The sequence below is a fragment of the Ursus americanus genome, chromosome 33, assembly GCF_024610735.1.
Source record: "Ursus americanus isolate L20-20 chromosome 33, mUrsAme1.1.p, whole genome shotgun sequence".
NCBI classification, from domain to species: Eukaryota; Metazoa; Chordata; class Mammalia; order Carnivora; family Ursidae; genus Ursus; species Ursus americanus.
Window position 1 is genome coordinate 11477783 of NC_142159.1, and position 25863 is coordinate 11503645.

General features: G+C 45.9%; 2 protein-coding genes across 7 annotated transcripts in view; both read right to left on the reverse strand.

Annotated features, from left to right (window-relative positions):
* Positions 1-157: 157 nt before the first annotated feature.
* On the reverse strand, positions 158-1652 carry SH3BGRL3 (SH3 domain binding glutamate rich protein like 3). Its single transcript, XM_045782404.1, has 3 exons — positions 1478-1652; positions 671-838; positions 158-548 (listed from the first exon to the last, which is right to left on the reverse strand). Exons 1-3 carry the CDS (start codon positions 1523-1525, stop codon positions 483-485), a joined length of 282 nt encoding a protein of 93 aa, XP_045638360.1. The 5' UTR covers positions 1526-1652; the 3' UTR covers positions 158-482.
* A 1186-nt stretch (positions 1653-2838) lies between these two features.
* Positions 2839-25863, reverse strand: part of CEP85 (centrosomal protein 85) — a 32289-nt gene continuing 9264 nt past the window's right edge. For 2 of the 6 annotated variants that reach the window (XM_045782262.2, XM_045782261.2), the window contains exons 3-14: positions 25409-25561; positions 17726-18420; positions 16778-16911; positions 16229-16346; positions 15113-15298; positions 11383-11535; positions 11006-11157; positions 9780-9894; positions 8910-8960; positions 6401-6508; positions 5091-5316; positions 2839-4553 (exon numbers count right to left, since the gene is read on the reverse strand). In XM_045782262.2, the coding sequence (XP_045638218.2) occupies positions 4393-4553; positions 5091-5316; positions 6401-6508; positions 8910-8960; positions 9780-9894; positions 11006-11157; positions 11383-11535; positions 15113-15298; positions 16229-16346; positions 16778-16911; positions 17726-18420; positions 25409-25561 (2252 nt within the window). In that variant the 3' untranslated portion in view covers positions 2839-4392. Of the gene's footprint in view, positions 4554-5090; positions 5317-6400; positions 6926-8909; positions 8961-9779; positions 9895-11005; positions 11158-11382; positions 11536-15112; positions 15299-16228; positions 16347-16777; positions 16912-17725; positions 18421-18735; positions 18980-25408; positions 25562-25863 lie in introns of those variants that run through there. The other 4 variants (XM_045782263.2, XM_045782264.2, XM_045782268.2 and 1 more) reach the window with 4 other exon arrangements.

The window sequence follows — 25863 nt, forward strand, 5'->3', positions numbered from 1 at the left end:
TGCCAGACATACACCCACATACGTGCACAGTCATACCCACAGGTGCCATGCAGGAGACCGCTCCACCGACCTGCCCACAGGAGCCCAGCCTCAGCACAATCCCATCTACCAGCCTTGCTCCGAGCAAGGGCGCGGGTCACATCAAACAGACACGGTGTCCATGGAATGGGACATTTAATTGTCTCTAGGGTGCTCCCAGGACGGGGAATGCGGGGCCTTTGGCAGAGCCCTGGCTGATGGAACCAACAAAGGTGCCCATCAGCCAGTGCCAGGCAGGGTGGCAGCCTCAGGGCCTGGCGGAGGACAGCCAGCACTTGGGCTGTTGCTTAAGACAATTTTTGAAACTAGTGGGTAAGGAATGTTGCCTTTGAACGGAGGAGAGGGGAGGAGAAGGGGCTCGGGTTGGGGGAGAGATCCCAAGGTCAGAAGGTCCTTCATGGTCGGGCGGTGGCTGGGGGAATGTGGTGACGGAGTCCGGGGGCTCAGGCCAGCTTCAGGAACTCCTGCAGTGTGTTCTGTTCCACCGCCTCCACGAAGAGCTCATAGTCCTGGAGGAGGGCAGGGGAGATGGTCACCTGAGTGCTGCTGTTTTGTCTCGGGTCTGACTCGGACTTCTGACTCAGGAGAAGTCCTCCTACACTTCCCCACTCCCAACCCCCGGGGCCCATACCCCACAGTACTGGTCCCCGTTGACAATCTGGGGTGGGGTGGCCTTGGGGTTGCCCGCCAAGGCTCGCATCTCATCCCGCAGGGCGTTGTCCTGGGAGATGTCCACTAGCTGGTACTGGATGCGCTTCCCATCCAGGATGCGGGTCACCTCGCTCTGCTGGGACTTGATCTGGGGGTAGAGGGCGGGCAGGGGTTAGTGAGCAGGCTGGAGGATTCATGGGGGAACCCTGGACAGAAAGAAAGGGACTGTGGCCAGTAGTTTTTGTCTCCCTCCATACCTGGGCCAGCGTTCTGGCCACTAGGGAGTTAGGAGGCTGAGTCAGGCTTGCGGTGGTGCAGGATGAGAGAGGGACCACCATGCGGAGGGGAGTCAGAAGGAAGAAGGGAAGTGGGATAAAGTTCGGGGTGGGGGAGCGGGAGAGAACCAGGAGCTCCGCGAGGGGAAGGCAGGGCAGGCTTGGGTGGAGGCTGGTAAGGGGCCACCCCCGCCCAGGTACACACAAAGTGGAGGAGAGGAAGGGAACGATCAGGACGTGATCGGGGTGGTAGTGGGGTTGCAGAGAGTGCGTGTCTGAGCGACGGGATGGGCGTGGGCAGCTTGTGCTGGGGCTGCCTAGGATCCAGGATGCCCAAAGGAGGGGTTCGAGCCTCGGAGCCCACCTTGGGACCCGACCCGGGAGTCCGAGCCCCACATCTCGTCGCCGCCCCCCCCCCGCCCCGCCCTGGGGGTGGGTCTCGGGCGCCGGGCCGTAGCGCCCCGACACCGCCGCCCGCGCTCTCCCCCAGCGCGGCCCGGGCGTGCACTCACTTCACGCGAGCCGGTGACCGACGTGCTGTAGACGCGCAGGCCGCTCATGCTGTGGGTGGACGGGCGAGCCGGCAGGCGGACGGACGGCTGTGGCGGCAGCTGCACGGCCTGGAGACGACGCCGCCGCGCTCGGGAGCGGTTTCCTTCCTGCTCAGCCCGCGAGTCACCGCTCTCGGGACCAATGGGCGGCGCGGGCAGGCGTGCGGCCGGGGCGGAGCCTGCGCGACCCCGCCCTGCACGCCGCTGTCCCCCTCCCCTCCCCCCTCAGTGGCGACTCGCCGAGGACCCTAGTGCCGTGCAAGGCCATCCCCTTCGGCCCTTCCCAGATCTGGGGCTCCGTGTGAGGCTGGGGAGGGGCCCCGGTGGCCGGAAAGGCCAGGGAGGGCAGGGGTGAGGGTGTGGCCAAGGCCGCCTCAGCCTCCCCCGGGTTTGCTGCGCGCAGCTGCCCAGCCCTGGTGCCACGGAGCGCAGCGCAGCTCGGAGCTTTGAAGGCTTGGGCTGTTTTGAAACCGACAGTTCCTTGACTAGGGAACCTCACTCCAAGGGACCCTTTCCACAGCCCCCTGGGCGACACGCACACCTGGCTAACCCCATGGCACACCAGGGACAGCCCCTGCTGGGAGATTTCCCCAAAAGTTCCTCAGCACTCAGGTTTAGACAAGGAAGGGTGGTGGCCAGAGACAGGGCCACACCCTCAAGGCACCAGATGGAGGCCACGGTAAGAGGCTGCTAGCTTCAGAAAGGGTGGAGGGGAGGCTGGCGAGGACTCCTGAGCCTCACCCACCCTTGTTAAAGATCTACAGATGGTCCTAGGGTGGCCCTGGCTCAACCTCAACCCCTGATGGCATTCTGACGCTGCTCCTGCTCCCAGAAAAAATCTAGGGGTTCAGAGGGAACAGACTCCAGCAACCAGCCCAAATCTGGAGGCTTGGCTGTCTGGGGTTGGACATGACTCCCCTCACGAGTCCTCCCCAGGTCCAGGGGTCGAATAGCAGCCCAGGAAGATAAGCCCAGTTCCCCAAGGCAAACAGTGGCCTGCTCCAGAGCAGCCACTTCCTCACAGCCACCTAGAGGCAGCTGACTTCCTCTCAGAGGATTACTGAAACTCTCTCCAACGACAGACCTGCTCAATGACTCAGGGCGGCTTCACCCAATAGAAAGTGGTGCAGGAAGAGATCTTATTTGTCCCCACAGAGAACAGAGGAGCAGAAGTGGTAGAAATACAGACGTGAGGCTGGACCTGCCAAAGGTCCCTCCTTGCTGCCATCTGGGGAACTTGGCTAAACACCCGGGCTTTGGCTCCAATAAGCCAAAATGAGGGGTGGAGTAAGGGATGGTGATGATGGTGATGGAAAACTGAGGAGTTTGTTAAATATTTTATTTTGTAATCAAAATAGGCAATACAAACCAGTTGACATAACAAGGATTCATATAAATAACTGTTTATAAACTCTGAGGAAAAATACCCGTGAGCATGGTGGCTGGGCTCCCAGCACAGGGTGGAGACCAGCCAGGCAGCTCTGCTTTTAGGAGGCAGGAAGGAGCCCAGAGGCTGAGGGGATGGCTGGGTGGGGCTGTTCTGAATGGAAGGGATACATCACTCCATAAATAATTCACAAAATTGTAAAAACACTTAAGAAGTCTCATTCAGACCCAAGAGGGAGGTTCAGGACGCTTCTCTGATGGCTCAAAGCTTACCAACAAACTCATAGTGGCTGGCTCCTGAACTGCTCTGTGCTCCTCCCTCCACACCCTTACAAGGCCCTGGCTTGGCCTGGCTCCAGATCTAGTGGAGGTCTGGGGTCAGCCCAATAACCAGATACAAACAACTGTGTTGTGAGATGCTCCCTAAGTGAGGCAGGACAAACCAGAAAGCGTAGGGCCTAAAGGCCCCAAACAAAACCCAGCAAATAAGGAAAGCTATACCTTAGAACCAAACTATACTGGGTACTCTGAACTCTCAAGAAGCCCCAGAGCAAGAAAGGGAAAGGACCCTGCCCCCAAACAAAAGAGAGGCACAAATCAGGGCTGGACACCAGCCCTTAGCCCCAGGAGGAGGAGGTGAGCAGCTTGATAGTTGCCCTGTGGTATTCTACGGGAAAATCCTGCCCAAATCCAGAACCATAAAGAAGAGTTTGCAAGGGGGCTACTTGACTGGCCTGAGAACAAAAGGGAAGGGAGCTGTGCTAACCACATGACCAGGGCCCCAAGGGACAGGGCAGCTGGAGAGTGGGGCATCCTGTAAAATGGCATGACAGCACAGATGAAGGCAGCCTGGATATAATCTTTAGGCCAATTCTAGTGGGTACTTTGCTAATAAACAGATCACCCTGAGGCGTCTGTGAGAACAAGAGCCCTGAGGAAGCAGCAGTGGGACCAGGCCTAAGAATACCCAAGAAAAGCCAGCTCAGATCCCAGGCAGACTGGCCTACTGGCCTGAGAATTCTCACATGGCCACTGTGACTGTTACCCAGCCTTTCCATGCCCTTCTACTTGAACTCTGGGCATTAGCAGGACCAAGGTATGGAGTGGGAATGAATGTGAATCCGTCCCAGAGGATGGAAAAGGGAACTGAGCAGCCTGTTTACCTTTGCCATCAGCCTGGGGCTGGAACAGTCTGTAGGACTTACCAGTCAACCTGCAAAAGTTAATTAGTAACTCACCCTCAAAGGGTAAATCAGGATGACAGGACAAATGCAATCCAACAAGGCAAAGCCAGTGTGGGGCAGGGCAGGCACAGTTCCTTCATCAGCCCTTGGCCCCCGGTGGAGGTTCTTAAGCCCCTCTACCCCTTCTCTCTGGGAATAGCAGCAGACAGGAGGCAAGAGATTGTCAGGGCAGGACCTGCCAGACTGGGTGCTCAGCAGACCAGATCTTCCCTGGGGGAACAGAGCGTGTGCCACCCCCAGCATTCCTCACTGTGTGACACAGTTTTCTCCCATATCCTGGGCATATCGGTCTGACATGGTGGTCCTTAAGTCCTCGATGTCACGGCGCAGCTGTTGAACCTCTTCTAGTTTCCTCTTGATCACATCCGGCTTCTGCAAATCCATCTGAGTCCCCGGGTGCTGTACAGCTGAGTAGGAGAGCATTTCGAGAGAATGTTAGTGAGTCACTTAGGAGATGCTTTCATGTGGAGGGGGCAATATAGATAAGTAGTTCTTTGAGGCCCATGATCTGGGGACACGGCACGTCATTTTGTTTGTTTTAGGTAGGCTCTATGCCCAGCATGGAGCCCAATGCAGAGTTTGAACTCACCACCCTGAGATCAAGACCTGAGCCGAAATCAAGAGCCAGATGCTTAATCGCCTGAGCTACCCAGGTATCCCAGGACACAACATGCTTTTAGAAAAGCAGATGGGGATAGTGGGCTGAAAACTTGCTGCCTCAGGGCAATCTTCTGGTTGTCCTGCATTCAGGTACCCATTAAGGGATGCTTGTTTCCAAAACAGATTTACTGTCTACTTTGCTAAACACATAAACTCCCAGGGGGCAGTGACCAGACCTACAAAGCCTTATTCACACATTACCATACGGATGGGAAAGTTGGGTGAGGGTGATAAGAGAGTGAAAGTCACTCTCTCCTGGGTCCCAGACTGGCCTGAGGACTCACAGTGAATGCCCAGGAGCAGAGAGAGATTGGGGTCATGGCCCTGGGCCCTCTGGGTCACAATGCTACAGACAGCCTGCAGATCTTGAAGGCAATTGGCCAACTCCTGGTGCAGCTCAAATGCCAGGTGGGCTGTGTCTGGTGAAGACAGGGACCCTGGCTGGGCCCGGCGCAGGTGTTCCTGGAGTGTCAGATTCTTCTCAATCAGGTCCTGGTTCTGCACTGAAAGCTGAGCATATAGACAGGCAGACACATTAACCCAGGCCAAGGGAAGGGCAGAATATCTGTATCTGTGTGTAGATATATAGGAGTCACAGGTGGTATCCCCCCTCCTAAACCCTACCAATTCTCCTGCAGGTAGGTTGCGCCTGTAGGGTTCCAGCACTGGAGAGGAAACCACTCCCCAACAGACTGAGTCATCAGCCTCCGGGTTTCTGTTCAGGAACCAGAGAAGATACTCTCGCCCCTCGGAACTCTATCTGAAGCCAGTCCCTCAGCCAACTCTGTTAACCAGGCTATTAGAGAAGGCTTAACGTGAACTGTGAAATCTGAGGAGACACTGGTTTCAATCTCTCCCTGCCACCCTGACAAAAGTGGCCAACCGCCAGCCTGATCAGAGCGTGTCAGAGGAATAAAGGGGGCAAGAAAGACAACAATACAGCTAGCGGCTGGCCACCGGGTGGGGGGCTGGAGAAACTAGGAACCTGGAGAACACAGTGCTAGAATGTGTCCTGCCTGCCTTTTCACACCCTCATCTCAGTGGAGTCAGGCTTCTCTACGAAGACCAGCTACTCATGTCTGTCTGTGTCTCCTTCCCTCCCCCTCCCTGAACAGCTTAACCCATTCTCCCCGCCCTACCTCTATTCCGATTTAAAGACACTGAATACAGTTCCTTTTCCAGTCCCAGGCCTTCACCCACACTGGGCCATCTGACAAATCCCAGCTCTGAGAGACTTCTTCCTAGGTCACTGAACTTGGTCACCCCTTGCTGACAGCTCTGTTTATTCCATGAGGACCACCAAGCTCTCAGCCTTCTTGAACCCTTCCTCCCCAGCCCCACAAACCTGTGGCTACAGAAAGACAGAGAGACTTCTCACATCCCAAAAGCATTCCTGGGTAATTATGGCCACTCTGAGATGGGCTTAGGACCTTTAATATAGAGGATGGTGTGATGTCCCTTCCCATTCTTCTGCCAAAAAAGCTCAGCAGGGACCTCTCCGACAGGAGGGCTCTGTGGGAGTAGGGATGGGACGGGTTCACAGAGCAGTCAGGTTTGTGGAGGCAGTACTGAGAAGCCAGCTGATGCTACTCGCCTCTTTCACGGCTGTGCGCAGCTGCTGTAGGGCTGTCTCCCTCCGCTGGGCCTCCTCTTTCAGGGCCTGGCTTGTTCCTTCTTCCTGAGCCACTTCTTGCTCTAGGCTCTGAATGGTGGGATTACACATGAGGAGTCACAAATCTGGTTCAGACCATATCACCTCTGGCCCGGACTACAGTAAAGCCCCACCCCACCCACACACTGCTAAGAGATTACCTCAGAACAGCCCTGATCCGCTACTTCCCTTTGAAAACCTCCTGTAAGTCGATGACCATGTACCCAATAGAGGCCAGCTTCTCAGGAGGGCATTCCAGGCCAGTTTGGCCCTTACCTACTTTTCCAGCCATATCTCTTTTTACCTTCCACACAGGGTCCACTCCGGTCACACCAAATGACTGAGCAGCCTTCATTCCCAAAGGCTCCAGCTCCAATGCTGTTGCGCTCTCTCCTTCCCCTTTGCCCAGGCTACTCTTCCGCTCTGTCACCCAGGAAACCTTCAAGGCCCACCTGAGCCTTCCTCAATCTGCAGATCAGATCCTATTAATCATATTCTCGCCCTGCTACTCATACCTCTGTCATGGTTCATGAGTACATTTGTTGGCTGTGCACATGATTCCCCCTCCATAACTTTCCTGAGGGTAGGGAATGTCCATTCAGTTGAGTTCAGTATTTATTGAGCACTTACTGTAACACGCACTGAGGATACTGACAATACCAAACAATACCTGTCTTTGAGGAGCTCACAGCCAAAGCCCTTGAGAATACTGTATATTAAATGCTTCTGACAGAGATAAAGAGTAGGAGAGAGCTCCCACAGGCACCTAATCTAGTTAGAAGGGAGGGAGGGAGGGAGGAAGAGAGTGTGTGTGTAGGGAGGGTCAGGGTCAGGGAGAGGGAGGTATTTATGTTTGCTATTTTTTTTGCCTCTCATTCTATTCATTCCAATCCCCTCCCCCAGTTTTGAAACTTATTTAAATCAAGTATTCAAAAATTTTCTGAATTTTCCATTTTGTATTAATAAAAAAATGTTTAACTGCCAAAGGAGAACACCTCGTCACCATGAAATACTCTAGGCGACCATTCTGAATCTACCTGATTCCAGCAAATTCACCTGATACTTTAATTTGCCTGAGGAGTTTCATCATGGGTAAATGTACCACTTAAATGTTGGGCTTTTTCAACCTTTGGAACCTGTGGGTTCCAGAAAATGTATCTGAGATCCATTAAAAACTCTACCAAGAATCTGGGATTTTAAATGGGTATAAACACTCACAAGGCTTGACTACCGTTAACAGGACTTGAAATAGGGGAAGTAGACAGACACAGCCTGACCCACATGATGGCAAAGGCAGAACTGCAGCTTTGAGCTGTTCTCAGAGTGAGTGCATTTCACATGTTTTGGTGTGAAAACCTCTTTTGGAGTCCAAAGAGAACCTGAGTAAACCTGCTTTGCTTAGGATTTCTTGGAGAACATAATTAAGGACACCCCCCCCACCCCACACTCTGGCCCAAAATAGAAACCAGGAGTCATCTGTAATTTTTCCTTATTAACTCCCTACATCTTGTCAATCACTGATTCCTCTCAATTTTACCTAAAATTCACTTAAATCTGTTCACTCACATCTCCTCCTTGCTATGCTGCCTTATGCCACGTTCCTTCATCATCTCTCACCAGGATTTCTGTAATAGTCTACCAGCCTCCAGCCTTGCCTCTCCCCAAATGTCACTCTTCTTTCCAACTCAAGCCTGAGTTGCAAACCCAACTACATCACACCTAAATTAAATTCTATAGGAAATTCCCATGAGGCACTTGGGTGGCTCAGTCAGTTAAGCATCTAGCTCTTGATTTCAGCTCAGGTCATGATCTCAGGGTCCTGGGATTGAGACCAGCATCAGGCTCAACAGTCAGTGGGGAATCTGTTTGAGATTCTTTCTCTCCCCTCTCCCTCTGCACCTCCCTCTGCTGGCAAGTGCTCTCTCTGAAATAAATAAATCTTTATAGTAGATTCCCATCACCTACTAAAAGAATAAAAGCAAATTTAGTTGGAAAGATGAAGCCCTCCCATAGCCCAGTTTCTTTTCACCACCTTACTTCGACAATATCAAACTGCTTGCAGCTCTGTGTGCAAACTCTGCTGTTTCATGCCTCCATGTTCCCACCAGTGTTATTCCTTCTATCTGGAATTCCAAAACCAACCTATCCAGCTCTTCTTCTTTCCCTGGCTACTCTTCCTCCTCCTTCCAGGCTCATGATCTCCAGAAACCCTTCCTTAACCTCCCCTGCTCTGACTCTTCTATGCTCCCCCAAAGTAACATAGACATTGCTTTCACACAGTACTGTGCTGAAACCCCTTCCCAATAAGACTGTAGGCTAAAAGCATTGATTGGGTCTCATTCTTGCTATACTCCCAACACTGAACAAACTGTATGACACAGAATAAAGATTTGGCTGAATCCTATAGATTCCATCAAGTCCTGCCTACTGTACCACAAGGACACCAGCTCACCTGTACTTGTAAACGCAGCTGATCCATCTTCTGCTGTTGCTTCTCCACAATCTGAAAGGCAAAGTTATTAAGGCAGGCTACAGCCAATCAACAGTGAAACCAGGGTGAAGACAATTTAGCTCTATTTACAGAAATATAATCCAGACTCCCTATCCTAGCTAGCTTCACACTTCTGTGTTCTGCTCATGAAGAGGTTGAAATAGGAATGTAGTGTGGACCTATGACCACTACTGGGGGGAAGGGGGAACCCACCCTGATAACTGTGGGCCAGTGGAATAAACTTTATATATAACCAGTATACATTTTGGTTCTTTAGTAAAGGACATGACTAAAAATTCAGTTTAATGAAGTCTATCCTAAGCAGGGCTGTGATGGATGCTATTATTTATAGCTTTGGTCACACTGAGAAGAGAACCTGAGCAGGCCCAGTTTCTTGTCCTTTGAGACCCCAGGTATTCTCTGAACCATTTCTGGGTCTTCTTTCTTGCTGACCTGCCATCAGTCTCACCCACAGGTTTGGAGACTTTCTTCTCTGAATTAGGGCCACCTCACTGGTTAGAACTCTGGCCAGTGGAAGAGGTCTGTATGGGGCCTAAGCCATGAACAAAATGCACCAAGCTTCAGTGCACCATTTTGGAGCACCTAGTTTGGATGTTCAGAAGCACACCCTCCCCTAACTCTGCTTGCCTGTCAGAAGGATAAATACCTAAAATGCAAACATTATGCAGGGTGACTTGTCAGAAAAGGGAGGAAAGCTCTGGGTAATAGAGCTTAGGTGGCCTAGGGCCAGAAATTCATGGTTCCTTCCTAGTACACAATCTTCTTTCCTCTTAGCCTGCCCCCTATTACAGCCTGGACACTCTCAGTCACCTTTCGGAGGGAATCACATTCTTTCTGCCAGGACTCCATTTCCGCTTTTGGACCTTCTCCCTGTTGGGCTGAACCTTCTCCACTGGCCTCCTCCACACACTGCTTATCTTGCAGGCTGAAAAACAGTGGCCTCTTCAAGAATTTTGAAGTCAGACAGATGTGGCTTTGACTCCTGATTCTATTATTTACTTTATATTTTGGGGCAAGACACTCAGGTGCTTCCAAGCCGTAGCTGGGGATAATGTTAGGTCTGTTGTAACACAGTGTGTGCCATACACAAGCTGCCTCGTGTAAGTTAGTTCCCTTCCCTAGAGGCTAGCATCTATCTAATGTGCCATCAATTCTCTAACTGCCCAAAGCTCTTTTATATTTGTTTTGATATTTAAAAATAAACATCGCATGTATTTAGATTATAAAAGTCATATATGTATACTGCAGAAATTTTGGAAAATACAAAAAAAATCTTTTTTCTTGGCACACAAAGTCTGGCGCAGAGTCAACTTTGACCCCAATCGCTCTTCTGACTCCAACCAGTGGTCTCCTCCAATGGATCCCCACAATCACTTTCATCATGCTTCATCTGCTGAGATAAACAACAAGGTCACTGTGGTTGAATATGGGATGAGAAATCTAATCCATCCCATTAGAAACTGGATTTGGTTCAAGAGGCTGTTGAAACACAGACATCACATTTTCAGAAACTGCAATTAATATGGAAGAGGCTCTCAAGACACCCTGAGAGTACATTATAGCATCTTGTTTTGTTCTTAGAACCTGTCATGACCATCGAGAACAATCCCTAGGGCTGAAGAGAAACAGATGTTCCTGGTAGCCTTTAGCTTACAAGGTTCAAAATGTAGATAATCCCCTCTCCAGTCCTTAACACCAGGATCTGCTTTTACAAATATACAGATAACTAATTTCCCAGTTTATAAAGTGGCTCCCTTCATTCAACACATACATACTCAATTATTATCCAGTAACTATCATGTCAGGCACTGGGTTGGACCTTCCAAAGGATACAATAACAAGCCCCCACTGCACCACTATACCCTCCACTCTCCATCTCAAAGACCTATTCCTTACCCATAAGCAGCTTTCCTATTACTCATATTCTAAAGAAACGAACCTCAGAAAAGGAAAGTGATTTGCCCAAAGTCACACAGGTAGTGAGTGGGACAGACTTAGCTTTCTACTCCTTTCCTCTACCATACTGGGGTATTTACCTGTGTCTAATGGAGAATTCTGCTCCTTTCTGTCTCAGGCTTTCCAGTTGAACCTCCTTCTCTCTGCAGGCTGCCTGGGTCTCCTCCAGCAAACTCTCCAGCTCTGTCACTCTCTCCTGCAGCTCTGTACTCTTCAACTCGGAATCCTTAAGCTAAGAGACAGGATCCCATGCTTAGGTCAACAAGCCAAAGAACACTGGGTATCTCAAAAACTCTGCAGTCCAGTTGCAAATTTGACAGACGTGAGTCTGGACATGACTCCTTTGGGTTTTTCCTTTCAGGAAACCATAGTGTGACTGCGTACAGCAGAGGCTGAGAAAGTGCCCCTGCTTGACTACTCCCCGCTTGCCCCAGGTATGCCCAGACATTGCTGCTACCTGCTGGCTCTGCTTCTGATGGTCTTCCAGGGTGGGCAGGTCAGCCAGGTAGCGCTCCAAGGTCTCAATACGCTGCTGCTTCTCCCGGTTCTGTTCTGATTCCTTCTGACATTTCTTTTTCAAATTATTGATATGCTTATCACGACCCTTTACCTAGGGAAAGAAGCGTCAAGAATCTGTCTCCACTGACTCTTCTAGGACCCTGAACATCACGGTTTTTCTGAAGTGACCACTGTCTCTGCCCTTAGGGCTGTAAATGTTGTTCCACTGCAATGAAGGCAGGGAGGTGATCAAATTTTGTCATTCAAAATTAGGGCACACTGCAGAGTTAACACACCTGAACTTTCCAATCAAGGGTAGGGAAGAAGGGCTCCTTGGGCAGTTTTAAAAAACTGGTAGCACTTCTATATACAGGCATACCTGGGCGACACTGCAGCATTGGTTCCAGACCACTGCAATAAAGCGAATATCACAATAAAGCAGGTCAAATGAATTTTTTGGTTTCCCAGTGTATGTAAAAGTTATGTTTACACTATACTGTAGTCTATGAAGTGTGCGATAGCATTATATCTAAAAAACAATGTACATGTCTTAATTTAAAAATATTTTATTGCTGGGGTGCCTACGTGGCACAGTTGGTTAAGTATCCAACTCTTAGTTTCGGCTCAGGTTATGATCTCAGGGCCCCGAGGTCGAGCCCCGCATTGGGCTCCCTAGTCAGCATGCAGTCTGGCTTAAGAGTCTCTCTCCCTCTCCCCCCGACTCTCACTCTCTAAAATAAATAAATAAATTTGAAAAAAAAAAAAAACTTTATTGCTAAAACATACTAATCATCATCTGAGCTTTCAATAAGTCTTAATCACTGATGACAGATCACTATAACAGACATAATAATAATAATAATGCAAAAGTTTGAAATATTGCAAAAATTACCAAAATATGACACAGAGACATGAAGTGAGCAAATGCTGTTGGGAAAATGGCACCAACAGATTTGTTCGAGGCAGGGTTGCCACACGCCTTCAATCTGTAAAAACTGCAGTATCTGAGAAACACAATAAAGTGAAGCATAATAAAACAAGGTGTGCCTGTTAAAAAAGAATTTGTCTGGTTTTTGTCCTGGGTTCCTGGCCCGGGAGAAAACTTCAAAACTCTTAGAATTTCCCAAATAACAGGAGTGTCTTTGTTATTCTTAGTGGTCTGGTCTGTCCTGGTGAGATAGGTAATGCATTCTTCCCTAAACACCACACATGATTTATAGCTAAGCAATCATGTGGAAGGGTTAATGAGACTCTAACTTCTTGAGAGAAGGAGCTGTGTCCATTTTGCTCATTATCATAGCCCCAATATGATGTGCCAAGTATGATGCTTGGCACAGAGTGGGCACCAACCAAGATTTGCTGAACGGAGACTTTTTCTTCACTATTATGGTTTTTTCTTTGGCTTATGAAAAAAGGATGCTGAAGGAGCAAGAGAAAGCAGAGAAAAAGGCAGATCTACTGAAGTCAAAAGGAAACACAGACCTAATTTAATCCAAAGATAAGAAAGTACTAAGAATGGATACCTGAAAATCAGCCAAAGGATTTACTTCAGGTATAACCTGTACCCTTTTAAGCTCTAAACCAGTGATTCTTACATTTTAATATGTCTCAGACTCAGCTGGGAAGCTTACTGAAAATGCTGATATCCCTGAGTCTGGAATCCTCCTCATCTGATTTCTCCAGAGAAAAAATCTCCAGTCTCCTGCTGGGGAAATCTTTGAATTAAAAAAAAAATGGTGGATTACCCACAGACGTTTCTTTCTTCTCCCTTCGAAAACACCTCTAAAATGACAGAAAGGAAACAAAGTACTAACTTTAAAAAGTTAATAGAGGAAGAGACAAAAGTGTATGAGAGATTTCAATGTGTTTACAGAAGATGAAAGTAGATGGGAGATAAATTACTCAGAGAAGAGTTATAACCTGCAATGGGAGTTACAGACAACTTGGAAAACAATGTGCCCTTCATACCCCACAAGCGCCTCTGTACTCAGAGCACCAGGTATGTCGGAGGCAGGTATCAGACATAGATCTGAAAACAGGGCACTCATTGGAAGTCTACATAGAGGTTAGCTGGATACCATTTTTACTCTAGATTTCCCCAATAGGAGACTGGAGGAGATTTATTCTCTAAAGAAATCAGATGAGGGAGATTCCAAATGCAGGGATATCAGTCAGTAGAGAGAGTGCAGCACTGGGTTGAAAGTAAGTGTAAGTAAAAATCTATGTACAGAACTGTGGGACTCTAAGCCTAATCTCCTTCTCAGTATTGAGATCCTAAAGGCCAAAAGCATTCTTGTCCTTAGCCTCCCAACTAGGCAGCAGGCTGAAGATTGATGCTTTTCTGGGGAGAGTGAGATAAGACATTCAGATACTAATATTTGAGTGTCCCCAAGTGAGAAGGCAGTCTAAATCTGATTATCCTATAATGCAGTCCACCAGGAAATTACCATGAACCCAGAGCTTCTATCCGGCTTTTAAATACTTCATTATTAAACATGAGTGCCCATTCATTCAAGGATCATGAAAGACACCAAAACAATATAAAACGTTCTGAAAAAATAAGAAACAACACTATAAGCAGATGTAGACATCCCAAAAGATATGATCAATATCATCAGAGAGAGAAGTTGCACCCATGAACCAAAACAGCAAAAACCTCAAGAATACTACTCAGAAATAAAGAGGTACATGTCAGGAGAAAAAGAGTTAAGAATGGAAATCTTTGTGGAGTGGGGTTGGGTACAGAGCTACTAAGTTTTATTATAAACATACTGGTATTTGATTATTAACTTAGATACACGTATTCTGACTAAAGGTTTCTTTTTCAACAAGCCTCTAAGTCCTTGCTATACCAGTGGCACCAGCATCACCTGGGAGCTTTTTAAAAATGCAGGATCTCAAGCGCACCCCACTCTAGTAATACTAAATCTAGATCTGCATTTTAAGAGAATAAGAAAAGATTTTATTTTTAAGTAATCTCTACAGCCAACGTGGGGCTCAAACTCACAACCCCGAGATCAAGAATCACACGCTCCACCAACAAGCCAGCCAGGTGCCCCTGGATCTGCATTTTCAGCAAGATGACCCAGTGATTCTTAAGCATATTAAAGTTTAAGAAGCACTCCTCTGGTTGATTTTGATGCAAGCAGTCCAGAACTAAACATTACTAAACTGGTTCCCCAAGAACATTTGCATTAGAGCAAGCTGTGAAACCGAAGCAAAAGGTTTTAAATCAGCTCCTTCTATGATGACCAATCTTACCCTAAGGCCATTCTAAGAGCACTGGCAAAAATGTAAAAATTCCCTAACTGGCTGTACACACGGAATTCTTTTCTACTTTTTAGGTAGAATAAGGAAAAACCAGGCTAAATGACGTAAATTTACCACAGATGTTTAAACATCTCGCAACAGTACCATCCGGTATGACTGCCCAGGCTGGTTTTCTACCCAGGTCAGTTGAAGGCTCACCACAACTTGGGGCAGTGAGGGACTTTGTCTGTGGCAGTTTTGTGGAGCTGAAGCAAAAAGGAGGGGTGCCATTTCTAGCAGGCCAGTCCTGCACGAAAAGTCAATGTAGCATCTTACCCAACTGGTTCCTCCTAGTTCCAAGGAACAGCTTAGGATTTGGCAGGAGAAGGCTGACTGCCAACTCCTTTGTGAATTAGAAAGCTACCAATTCCTTAGCTCACCCTTTCTTCCTGTTTCTTCCCCTCCTCTGAATGCTTCTGCAACGCCACTTTGAGTGATTCTCTGATGAGCTGGATTTCAACTTCTGAAGCAGAGAGTTTCTTTTCAAGCTCAATCTTTTCTTTGCTCAGGGCTTCTGTCTTCTGTGCAAACTGTGCACGTAAGAACGTGTTCTCTCGCTGCAATTCCTGCATAAAGATTCTCGATACGTAACCGTTCCTCACCCTTACAGCCCCATGTACTTTACTTAACCTCGGTCTACTTTGTGGTCAAATATCATCTTTCTCTAAGAATTTCTTCAAGCAGTGCTTCTCAGTGTGGTCCTAGGACTAACATCTTCAGCATCACCTGGGGATTTGTCAGAAATAAAGATTCTTGAGCCCAACTCCCAGCCCATTGAATCGGAGACTCTGGGGATGGGGCTCAATAATCTCTTTTAGCAAGCCCTCCACACGATTCTGAAGCACACTCAATTTTCTCCTCTACTCATTCTCTATATGATCTTAGACAAAAGTTCTTCCACGTTCTTGGGCCTCAAGTTTTTCACCAGTGCATTAGAGGACTGAACTAGATTTTATGGAAGGGTCTTTCTCACTCTAACATTCTGATTCTATAAGACAGAACACTGTATTAACAGGCCCCCTAGGTGGCAAAGCCAGTACCATAATCTGTCTTAATACCCATCGCTAAAAAGCCCACACTGCAGAAGACGTCAACAAAGCAGGCTTTTTTAGGAGCTACCACTCTCAGTGAAAACATCATTTCCTTTAGTTGCTCCTAGACATGGAAAAATAAAAAAATGAGAATGGCTCTAAATCCCATTACCTTTGCCTCCCTCCATTTGGCTAAGGCTGATAGATTAAGACTTCTCAGAACATCACCCAACTCTAGAATCTTACGATGTACCTTGCTCTGCCTTCATTTTCTCTCAAGTACGTCCTGACACCAAGGCATACCTGATTCTACCCTCGAACCTTTTCTGCCCCCACAAAGGAAGAACAAGGGATGCCTACCCTTTAAAGGCAAGGACACCTTATATCACTTGATCTCTTTCCTATCTCCTGGGTACCTAGAAGTACCAAGCAAAAGGAAGAAAGAAACTGGACGCCAATCCTTACCTGCAGCCTCAGCAAGCAGACATCCCCAAAGGGGGCAGGGCGGCCCAAAAGGGCACTGTGGACTTGCAGTTCACTTTCCCGTACTTTCTGCTCCAGCTGAGAGATGTGTTTCCTCTGCCTGCAAAAGCCAATAGAATGAGATCCAGGGTCCTGACACTAATCCACTTCCAACATGAGCCCCTACTTTCCTTAAGTGGGTACAATTCATACTATGTAAGGCAAAGGCCTTGTGTCTGGGCAGTACTGTTTTGCTGAAGGAGGAAGAGCAAATAAGAAAGCTGACTTGGGGGAAATGAGGAAAGATCAGCTACAAAGAACTGGCTGCCCGCTTTAGGTACTCCCAGAGTCCCTGCAGAGGATACACAATCGGCCTATCCCATTAGTCAGATAAAGGACTAGGCTGCTTATTAACCTAGCTCTACCATGTGTGAGGCAAGGTATGGACCCAAACAGAGAGGGATGTGCTACCCTTGGATAGACCTCATTAGGTGCCCTCAGTGGGGGCTGGGAGAGCAGAGGCTGGTCCTAGGGCACCCCTTGACCTCTTACTTGTCAATGAGGAGCTCCTTTTCCTTCAGAAGGTGTTCATTACTGTTTAAGATGCTGATCCACTGTGCTGGTTCTAATGTGGGCAGTGATGGAGCAAAAGCAGCAGGATGGTGGCAGATGGCTCCATTCTGAAGCTGGAAGACAAGGAGGCCCAGAGGAGCTTGATCTTGACCCACAGGCACCTGAAAACACCTGAGCGATACCCAGCTGGGTCTCTAGTCAAGGCTCACTTTGGCTCAGCCTGAGAAAGCCCAGTGTTTATGAAATAATTTTAGCTCTGATGCATGACTGGAAAGAACCTGCCAGGGAGACTTCTGCCAGCTGGATACTCCCTGCTCACAAAGGCTCTAGTTTCTAAGAAAAGGTCACTTATCTTACATTATCTGGCAAGAGAGGCAAACAAGGAGCTAAGATGTCCTCACCAACCAGGAAAGGAGAATATGTCTTGCTTTTTTCCTTCCCACTCTTAAGCAGCACAAGGCCTTTTTCTTTTTTAAACACAAAATTGGTATAATGGAAGAAACACAGGGGTTCAGAGATGGTTTTTAATCCCTAGCTCTGCTACTTACCAGCTTTGTGACCCTGGACAGATTACTTATTCTAAGAACCTGGTAAATTTCTACATTTACCTCACCAAAGTGCTACAAGGATTAAATTAAGATTCTGTATGTGAAACTAGCCTAGTGACTGGTACAGAAGTACACAATCAGTGTTAATGTCATACTTTTGGGGTCTTCTGTTATAACCCTCTACTCTGGAGGACCTTTTGGTGTTTAATTAGACGACCAACATATTCAATGGCATTCACAAGCCTTCATTTCCCATCTATAAACATCTTCCATCTTTCTTACAAATGTTTTCTTTAGAGTCAAAACTTGTAGGACAAAACCTATATAGTTCTAAGCTCTTCTAAGAACTCACAAAATCCAAGGAAAGAAGGGCCTCTACCTGCATTTGTTCCATCTGTAAACGGATCAACTCCAGCTGCTGCCGACAAGTGCTGAGCTCACAAGATCGCTCACGGGGGTGCCAAGGGTCAGGGTTCGGCTGCCATACCTGAGAGGGTAGAGGCTTGGAGAAGCCAGGAGCAGGCTGGAGTCCCAAAGGGAGCACTCCACTGCTATTAGGGTGAGGTCCATTCCGCTCACACACCACCCCACTGCCCGGTGCCTTCTTGGTCTCAGGCAACACTTTGTATAACTCCTTGTTTGTGTCAGCTCTTGGGTTGTGAAAGTGGACTTGGTAGTGGGGATCTGAATAAAGTGTCTCCATCATTGCCGACTGATTAAGGGTAGACTCCATACTGGGAATATCAAACTTCCTCACCTCTTCTTCTCTTTCATGGCCCACTGCTGGAAACCAGGACTGCTCAATTCCATTTTCTCCAGCAGCACCACAAAGATACATGAAATCTCTAGACAGGCCTGGAGAACGTTTCATTGCACCAAGGTCTCCATTTCTTGTCATCCCCACACTTTCAGCCAGCCCTGACAAAGGGAGTTTGGAGGAAGAGAGTCCAGCAGGTATAGAATTTGGCTTGGCAGGAGAGGTCCCCAAAGTAGAAGGTATCACATGGGCTGTTGGAATGGTTATGTGGCTTTTGATGGGCTGGAAAGAAGGGCTGCTACTTGAGCTACAAAAATCTGCAAAGAGAATAGTCTTCCATAAGTCAAAACTGAAGCAGCAGGCTTTCTGGAATTTGGCTGCTATGCCAGATGTTCTCTGCCTGTCCTGAGACCAGGCAGAATAGACACTATCATCCCAAATATCAGGCAGAAAGGCAGCCTAACTGAGAAGTTACGTGTATTCTAGGATCTCCAATGCCATTCGCAAGGTAAGCCAACAAAAGGCAACATTAGCTTTACTTTTAACTTACACTCTGTCCTTTTACTCGAAAAGTATCTTGCCAGTCAACAAACAAAGCTGAAAAACGAACTTAAAAAAAAAAAATCACTTACTTAAGGGAAATGGATTAGGTCCTACTCTTCTGGGAGCTGGGCAACTCTCAAGCTATAATCCAATCCAATAAAAATACTCTTTCCAAGGGCTGCCAGAATTCTCTGTGGACTCCAAAAGCTTCCCAGTGAAGGTAAGCAATGAATCTAAACTAACCGAAGAATAGGCAAAGTGCATAGTGCTGCTCTGTACCCAGGACAGGGAGTACAGCATCTGAATCAGGATTCTATTCTCTCTCCCACACACCAGACCTGACTGCTTGGATATGTGAAGTTATTCTTAGTAACTCTCAGGTTTCACTCCAGCACAGTGAGCACTCTCAAGTGGGTACACACTGAAATCCTCTATTTTATATTTTGCCTTTCACTTCCCCCTTGTTTATATCCAACTGTGACTTTTCACTTTTCTTTCACACTGGATTTATGCTTCCTTTAGCTCTCGCCTGGTTTTGGGAGACAACTCTCTGATTAGACCTGCTGCAGAAGGTACACATTTCTACATTATTTCCAACTTTCAAGTACTAATCTGAAAAAGACTATAAGGTCACAGAATTAATGTGTCAAGGCAGCGGGCTGCAAGCAAACAACAAGGCAGGCATGTCAGGAAACATACCTGTTATCTTCAGCAGGGAGAAAACGGAGTAAGGTGACAAAGAATATAAATGCCTTCCTTTTTCAACTATGTCCAGTACTCTTTCCAAACCAAGCACATCTACCATGGAGAAGAGTGGACTACCAATTTAATTCATTTGTCTTTTTTCTTTCCATCAACCAACACAAACACACTCAGCTAATGAGGACAGATACTACAACCTTCCCCAGAATTACTACAGATCAGCTACCATCTTCTCATATGGGTTTGTAAGCAGCTCTTTAAAAACATGGGCACAGGGCACCTGGGTGGCTCAGTCGGTTAAGTGTCAACTCTTGATTTTGGCTCAGGTCATGATCTCAGGGTTGTGAGACTGAGCCCCAAATCAGACTCCATGCTCAGAACAGAGTCTGCTTGAGATTCTCTCCTTCTCCCTCTGCCCCTCCCCTCAGTCACACTCTCTGTTTCTAAAATAAATGAATAAACAAAATCTTAAAAACAACAAAAAAAGAGGGGGCGCCTGGGTGGCTGGGTTGGTTAAGTATCTGACTCTTGGTTTCGGCTCAGGTCATGATCTGGCTGCGGGATCAAGCCCTGCATCAGGCTCTGTGCTCAGCATGGAGTCTGCTTCAGAGTCTCTCTCCTTTCCCTCCCATGCACATGTGCTCAAATAAATAAAAAATCTTAAAAAAACAAAACAAAACAAAAAAAAAAACACCCCAAAAATGAAAACCATGGACACACCAAATTATCCCTTATAACATATGGGATAAGGCAAAGTATCTAATTTCCTATATTTAGATAATCTTGGGATATATATAAAAGGTCATACTAAAACAAAACAAAACAAAACAGTAATTTCTTTTTTCTTTTCTTTTTTTTAAGATTTTATTTATTTGACAGAGAGAGACACAGTGAGAGAGGGAACACAAGCAGGGGGAGTGGGAGTGGGAGAAGCAGGCTTCTCCCCAGGCACCCCAACAGTAATTTCTGATATATATGTCTGCCTCCAAGGACCAAGAAAGAACATTTTAGAGGCAAAGGACACAGTTTTTGATGTCCCGTAACTTATACACAGGAATAGTCAATAAGCTAAGGTAGACTGTGGTGATGAAAACATCCAAGACTACTAAGCTCTCTACTTCAAATCCTCAGTAACAGCACCATAATATTCACTCTCACCAAGGGTCTCTGCTCTCAAAGTATAATTATGGAACAGAAGACAGTGAGGTTTCGGCATATGAGGGGCGGCTATCACGCTGAACTTTGTAACACTTCCTTCCATTCTCCATCTACGGCACCACTCACTCTCAAGACTCACCAAATTCAGTTTTGAGCCCATAACCCCCGAAGTAGTAATGCCAAAACCAAAGCCTGAAAAGGTACCAAACGGCCCAGGAAAATTTGGTTTTCTTAATTTTCTTTTCTTTTCTTTTTTTTTAAAGATTTTATTTTATTTGACAGAGAGAGACAGCCAGCGAGAGAGGGAACACAAGCAGGGGGAGTGGGAGAGGAAGAAGCAGGCTCCTAGTGGAGGAGCCTGATGTGAGACTCGATCCCAGAGCACCAGGATCACGCCCTGAGCCGAAGGTAGACAGTTAACGACTGTGCCACCCAGGCGCCCCAGTTTTCTTAATTTTCTAGGCGTGTGGTCCATTCACTGATTAAAGAATAAAGGAAAATCTTTGTCAGCATGTCACTTATCTATTAGGTTTATCTATTTATAGTAAGGAAACTGGCAATTCTGACAAATTGCTATAAAATGTCAAGTTACACCTTAAGTCTGGTTTGTATTTTGAAACGCCTTGAAGCAAAACAGCAACGCTCATTTTCAAAAGGGCCACTTTCTACAATTTTCAAAGACTTTCAAAATTTTGTGTATGGGATATGTGATTTTTAGAGACGTCTACAGTTCTCAGAATCATTGGGATTTTGCCACTTTAAGGATATCTATATTTCTAAATCTTTTCTCTCAACCACACTCTCTCCCCACTCCCTAATTCTTTCTAACAACCCTGCTTTTTTGGTAAGGGGTAGATTTAGGTATTGCTAAATTTTGATCATTTCTGTCTATATCCCTTACTGGTTTATGAAGTAAGGTAGTCTGAACTAAGCCAGTAACTACTGCAGTCTTCGGCTGAAAGCCTTCTGAGCTCTCCAGTATCCACCTCTACCCCATCCCTTGAGAGTCTTCAAGGTAAAACATTTTAATGAAGGGTGAAATCAAAAGCAAGCCTGTTCATTTTAAAGATGCAACAATGAAAAAAAGAAAGATGCAACAACAAACTATATTTTATACCAGTCATAAGGGTTCTTGTCAACTGGGCTCCAAATAAAACCGAACTAGACTGATGAGCAAGGATTAAGATAAAGACCATTGTACATAACAAACATGGCAGAGAAGACATCTTGGATCCTTTATTTATTTATTTATTTATTTTTTTAAGATTTATTTGTAGAGAGAGAGAGAGATTTGTGCGTGTGCAAGCGGGGGGAGGGGCAGAGGGAGGAGGAGAGAATCTCAAGCAGAGTGCTCTGAGTACGGAGTCCGATGAAGGGCTCAATCTCACAGTCTCACATGATCTCACCCCGAGATATGACCTGGGCTGAAATCAAGAGTCAGACTCTTAACTGACTGAGCAACCCAGGTGCCCCACCTTGGGTCCTTAAAAAAACAAAAAAACAAAAATAAGCACTACATCAAGGCTACTACAATTTAAAAAGAACTCACTACACAAGAAATATATTTTCCTCCCCCAAAGGAATAAAAAGCACACATTGTGTAACAATGTGACTGAACTAAATACAGCCGCTCAATTCAATACAGGGAAAATCTAGACCATTGTTTGATTTTTATTTTTTTTATTATTATTTTTAAAGATTTTATTTATTTATTTGACAGAGAGAGACAGTCAGCGAGAGAGGGAACACAGCAGGGGGAGTGGGAGAGGAAGAAGCAGGCTCATAGCAGAGGAGCCTGATGTGGGACTCAATCCCAGAACGCTGGGATCACGCCCTGAGCCGAAGGCAGACGCTTAAGGACTGCGCCACCCAGGCGCCCCCAGTGTTTGACTTTTTAAAAGAGCTATTATTTAGTCAAAATGAAAAAGGTCCCATGACTGCACATGTAGACAAAACCTTAACAAATAACTAAACTGAGAGGAACACCTGATTACATAAGTGACAGAAAAAAATACTACAGCTGGGAGATCTGAATCCTACTAGTTGTATGACATTAGGCAAGTTACTTAAGCCCTCAGGGAATTTTTGTTACTCACCAGCAAAAAGGAACTGAATTAAATGAATTTCAAAGTCCTGTCTACAACGAAATCTGTGATTCAGTTCTACTCAACATTTATGAGCACCATGCCCATACACACACAGCTATCAAACTATTAAAATTAAACATCAGGTGTCTAGGAGTCAACACTACTATATATCTGTTTGGTTTTTGTTGGTTTTTTTCCCCAAACATTTCTATCCTTTTCTTAAAAAAAGAGCTCTACTGAAATGTAATTCACATAACAGTCAATTCATCCACCTGAACTGTACAATTCAATGGTTTTTAGTATATTCATTGTTGTGAACCATCACTACAATCAATTATAGAATATTTTATCACCCCAAAAAGGAACCTCTTACCCTTTAGCAGTCACATTCTATTTACCCTAACTTACCTAGCTTTGAACAACCACTTTTTTTTCTGTCTCTCTGGATTTGCCTATTTTGGACATTTCATATAAATGGAATCATACAGCATGTGGCCTTTTGTGTCTGGCTTTACTTAGCATAAATGTCTTAAAAGTTCAACCATTCTGTAACATGTATTAGTACTTCATTTCTTCTTAATGTGAAATAATATTCTATTATATGGGTATACTACATTTGACTCATCCATTCATCAGCGGATAAACATCTGGGCTGTTTCCATTTTTGGCTACTATGAATAATGCTGCTGTGAATATTCGTGTAACAAGTTTATGTGTGGACATATGCTTTCATTTCTCTTGGGTATATAGGTAGGAGTAGAACTGTTGAGTCATAGGGTAACTCCATGTTTACCCTTTTGAAGATTTGCCAAACTGCTTTCCAAAGCAGCTGCAACATTTTACATTCCCACCAGTAATGTATAGAGGTTCCAATTTCTTTACATTCTCACCAACACTTGTTATTATCTTTTTGATTATAGCCATCCTAGTGGGTGTGACATCTGATAAAGTACTAAAGTGACTTTGGTGACTTTAATCAAGTCATCTAATCACTTTGAAATTCAGCTTTCTTCAGGCGGCTGGGTGGCTCAGTCGGCTGAGAGTCCAACTCAGTTTTGGCTCAGGTCATGATCTCATGGGTTGTAGGATCGAGCCCTGTGGAGGGCTCTGCCCTCAGGAGGGAATCTGCTTGAAGATTCTCTCCCTCTGCCCCTCCTCCCACTCATGCTCTTTCTCTCTCTCTCAAATAAATAAATCTTAAAAAAAAAATAAAGAAATTCAGCTTTCTGTGCTGTAAAATGGAAATATTTCATAGAGTTCTTAAAGATGTTCATGAAAAACGTAGAAAAAATTTAGTTTAGTATCCATCATAAAATATTTAATAAACAGTTATTGTTATCATCAGGTCCTCTGCCCTCTAGGAACTCACTATCTAAATGAAAAAATAAAATACTCTTGTGGTGCTTGGCTGGCTCAGTTAGTAAAGCATGGGACTCTTGATCTCGGGCTCATGAGTTCAAACCCCACACTGGGTGTAGAGATTACTTAAATAAATAAAACTTTAAAAAAAGAAACTACTCTTGTAAAGCGCTGTCTGGCAGTTATTACTTAATTTAAGTGTCCCCAAAATGGCAGATACAATAAAGATACAAGATTGCAGAAAGGGAGGGGTGCCTGGGTGGCTCAGTGGGTTGAGCATCTGCCTTCAGCTCAGGTCATGATCCCAGTGTCCTGGGGTTGAGCCCCGCATCGCATCCGGCTCCCTGCTCAGCAGGGAGTCTGCTTCTCCCTCCCTCTGCTCTCATTTTCTCTCTCTCCCCCTCCCACCTCCCTCTCAAATAAATAAATGAAATCTTATTTTAAAAAAAAAGATTGCCAGGCACCTGGGTGGCTCAGTCGGTTAAGTGACTGCCTTCGGCTCAGGTCATGATCCAGAAGTCCCAGGATTGAGCCCCATGTTGGGCTCCCCGCTTAGCGGGGAGTCTGCTTCTCCCTCTAACCACCCCCCATGATCTCTCTCAAATAAATAAATAAATAAATAAATCTTAAAAAAAAAGATTGCAGAGAGGGAGATCAGTAATGCGTGGAGGGGATGGAAAAAGTCTTTTCAGACACTTTGCTAGATTTTTTAAAAAATAAGATCAGCATAGCTGGGAAGTGCAAGAGGAGGTGGAAACAGCACAAATGGGCCTGGATTAAAGAAGAAAAGAGCTCAGATATCCAAAACAACAACAACAACAAAAGTTCTGTGCTTTTTCATTGCATAGTAAAACGCCACACTTTGTAACAATGAGAAATATGTCTGAATGGGTGGGATAGGGCCAGATCACAGAACTAATAAGCCCTCTGAACTTGATCATCCAAGTAACAGAAGAAGTTGAGGATTTACAGGAAAGGGAAACTATGAAACCAGGCTTTTAGAAAGATTAACCTGGCAGTAGAGGGAAAGACTTGAGGACAAGAAACCTATTAAAAAGTTATTTAAGGGGCGCCTGGGTGGCGCAGTCGTTAAGTGTCTGCCTTCGGCTCAGGGCATGATCCCAGCGTTCTGGGATCGAGCCCCACATCAGGCTCTTCTGCTGGGAGCCTGCTTCTTCCTCTCCCACTTCCCCTGCTTATGTTCCCTCTCTCGCTGGCTGTCTGTCAAATAAATAAATAAATAAATAAAATCTTTAAAAAAAAGTTATTTAAGATAGGACAAACAGTAAAAACTGAAAAGAAAGGGCCAGATGTAAGAAACAAGGAGTAAGAAAAATCAAGCAAACTCCTTGGCTGAAGGGATTGAGTTATGAATATTCTGGTAATGACAATCACCTGCAACACAATCTGAAAATGACAACACATATTAGTAATCAAAACATTAATCCAAACTTACCCTCTGCAATGTCTGAGCACGATGTGCCAATGGCTGTGTCCCCACTGTCAGCTACACTTGAACAGCGGCTGAAGCGACTCCGAAAAGCCTCTGAGATAACTGGGGTCTGCCATTCAGTCCCCAGGGAACTACCCTTTTGAATTACACCGGAACCTGAAACAAGTGGTATTTCCCATCTTTAGTGTGAACCAGTTGATGTAACCCCACAAGACCGTTTAAATAAAGTACTTAAAGGTATTTAAACCTATGAAAAAATAGCATCACTCTCTCTCCTGTGCCTATTTCAGCTTCTCTGAGTTAGCTAATTTTAAATGGAAATAGGATGAGAGGTGAGAATGTTCACAGACAGAAATAAGACTTACCAAGAATCCAGGAATACTAGGATAGAAAACTACTATTCAAAAGTAGCTACCATTTTTTGAAACTTAGGAGCCATAACACTTTACCAACATGAT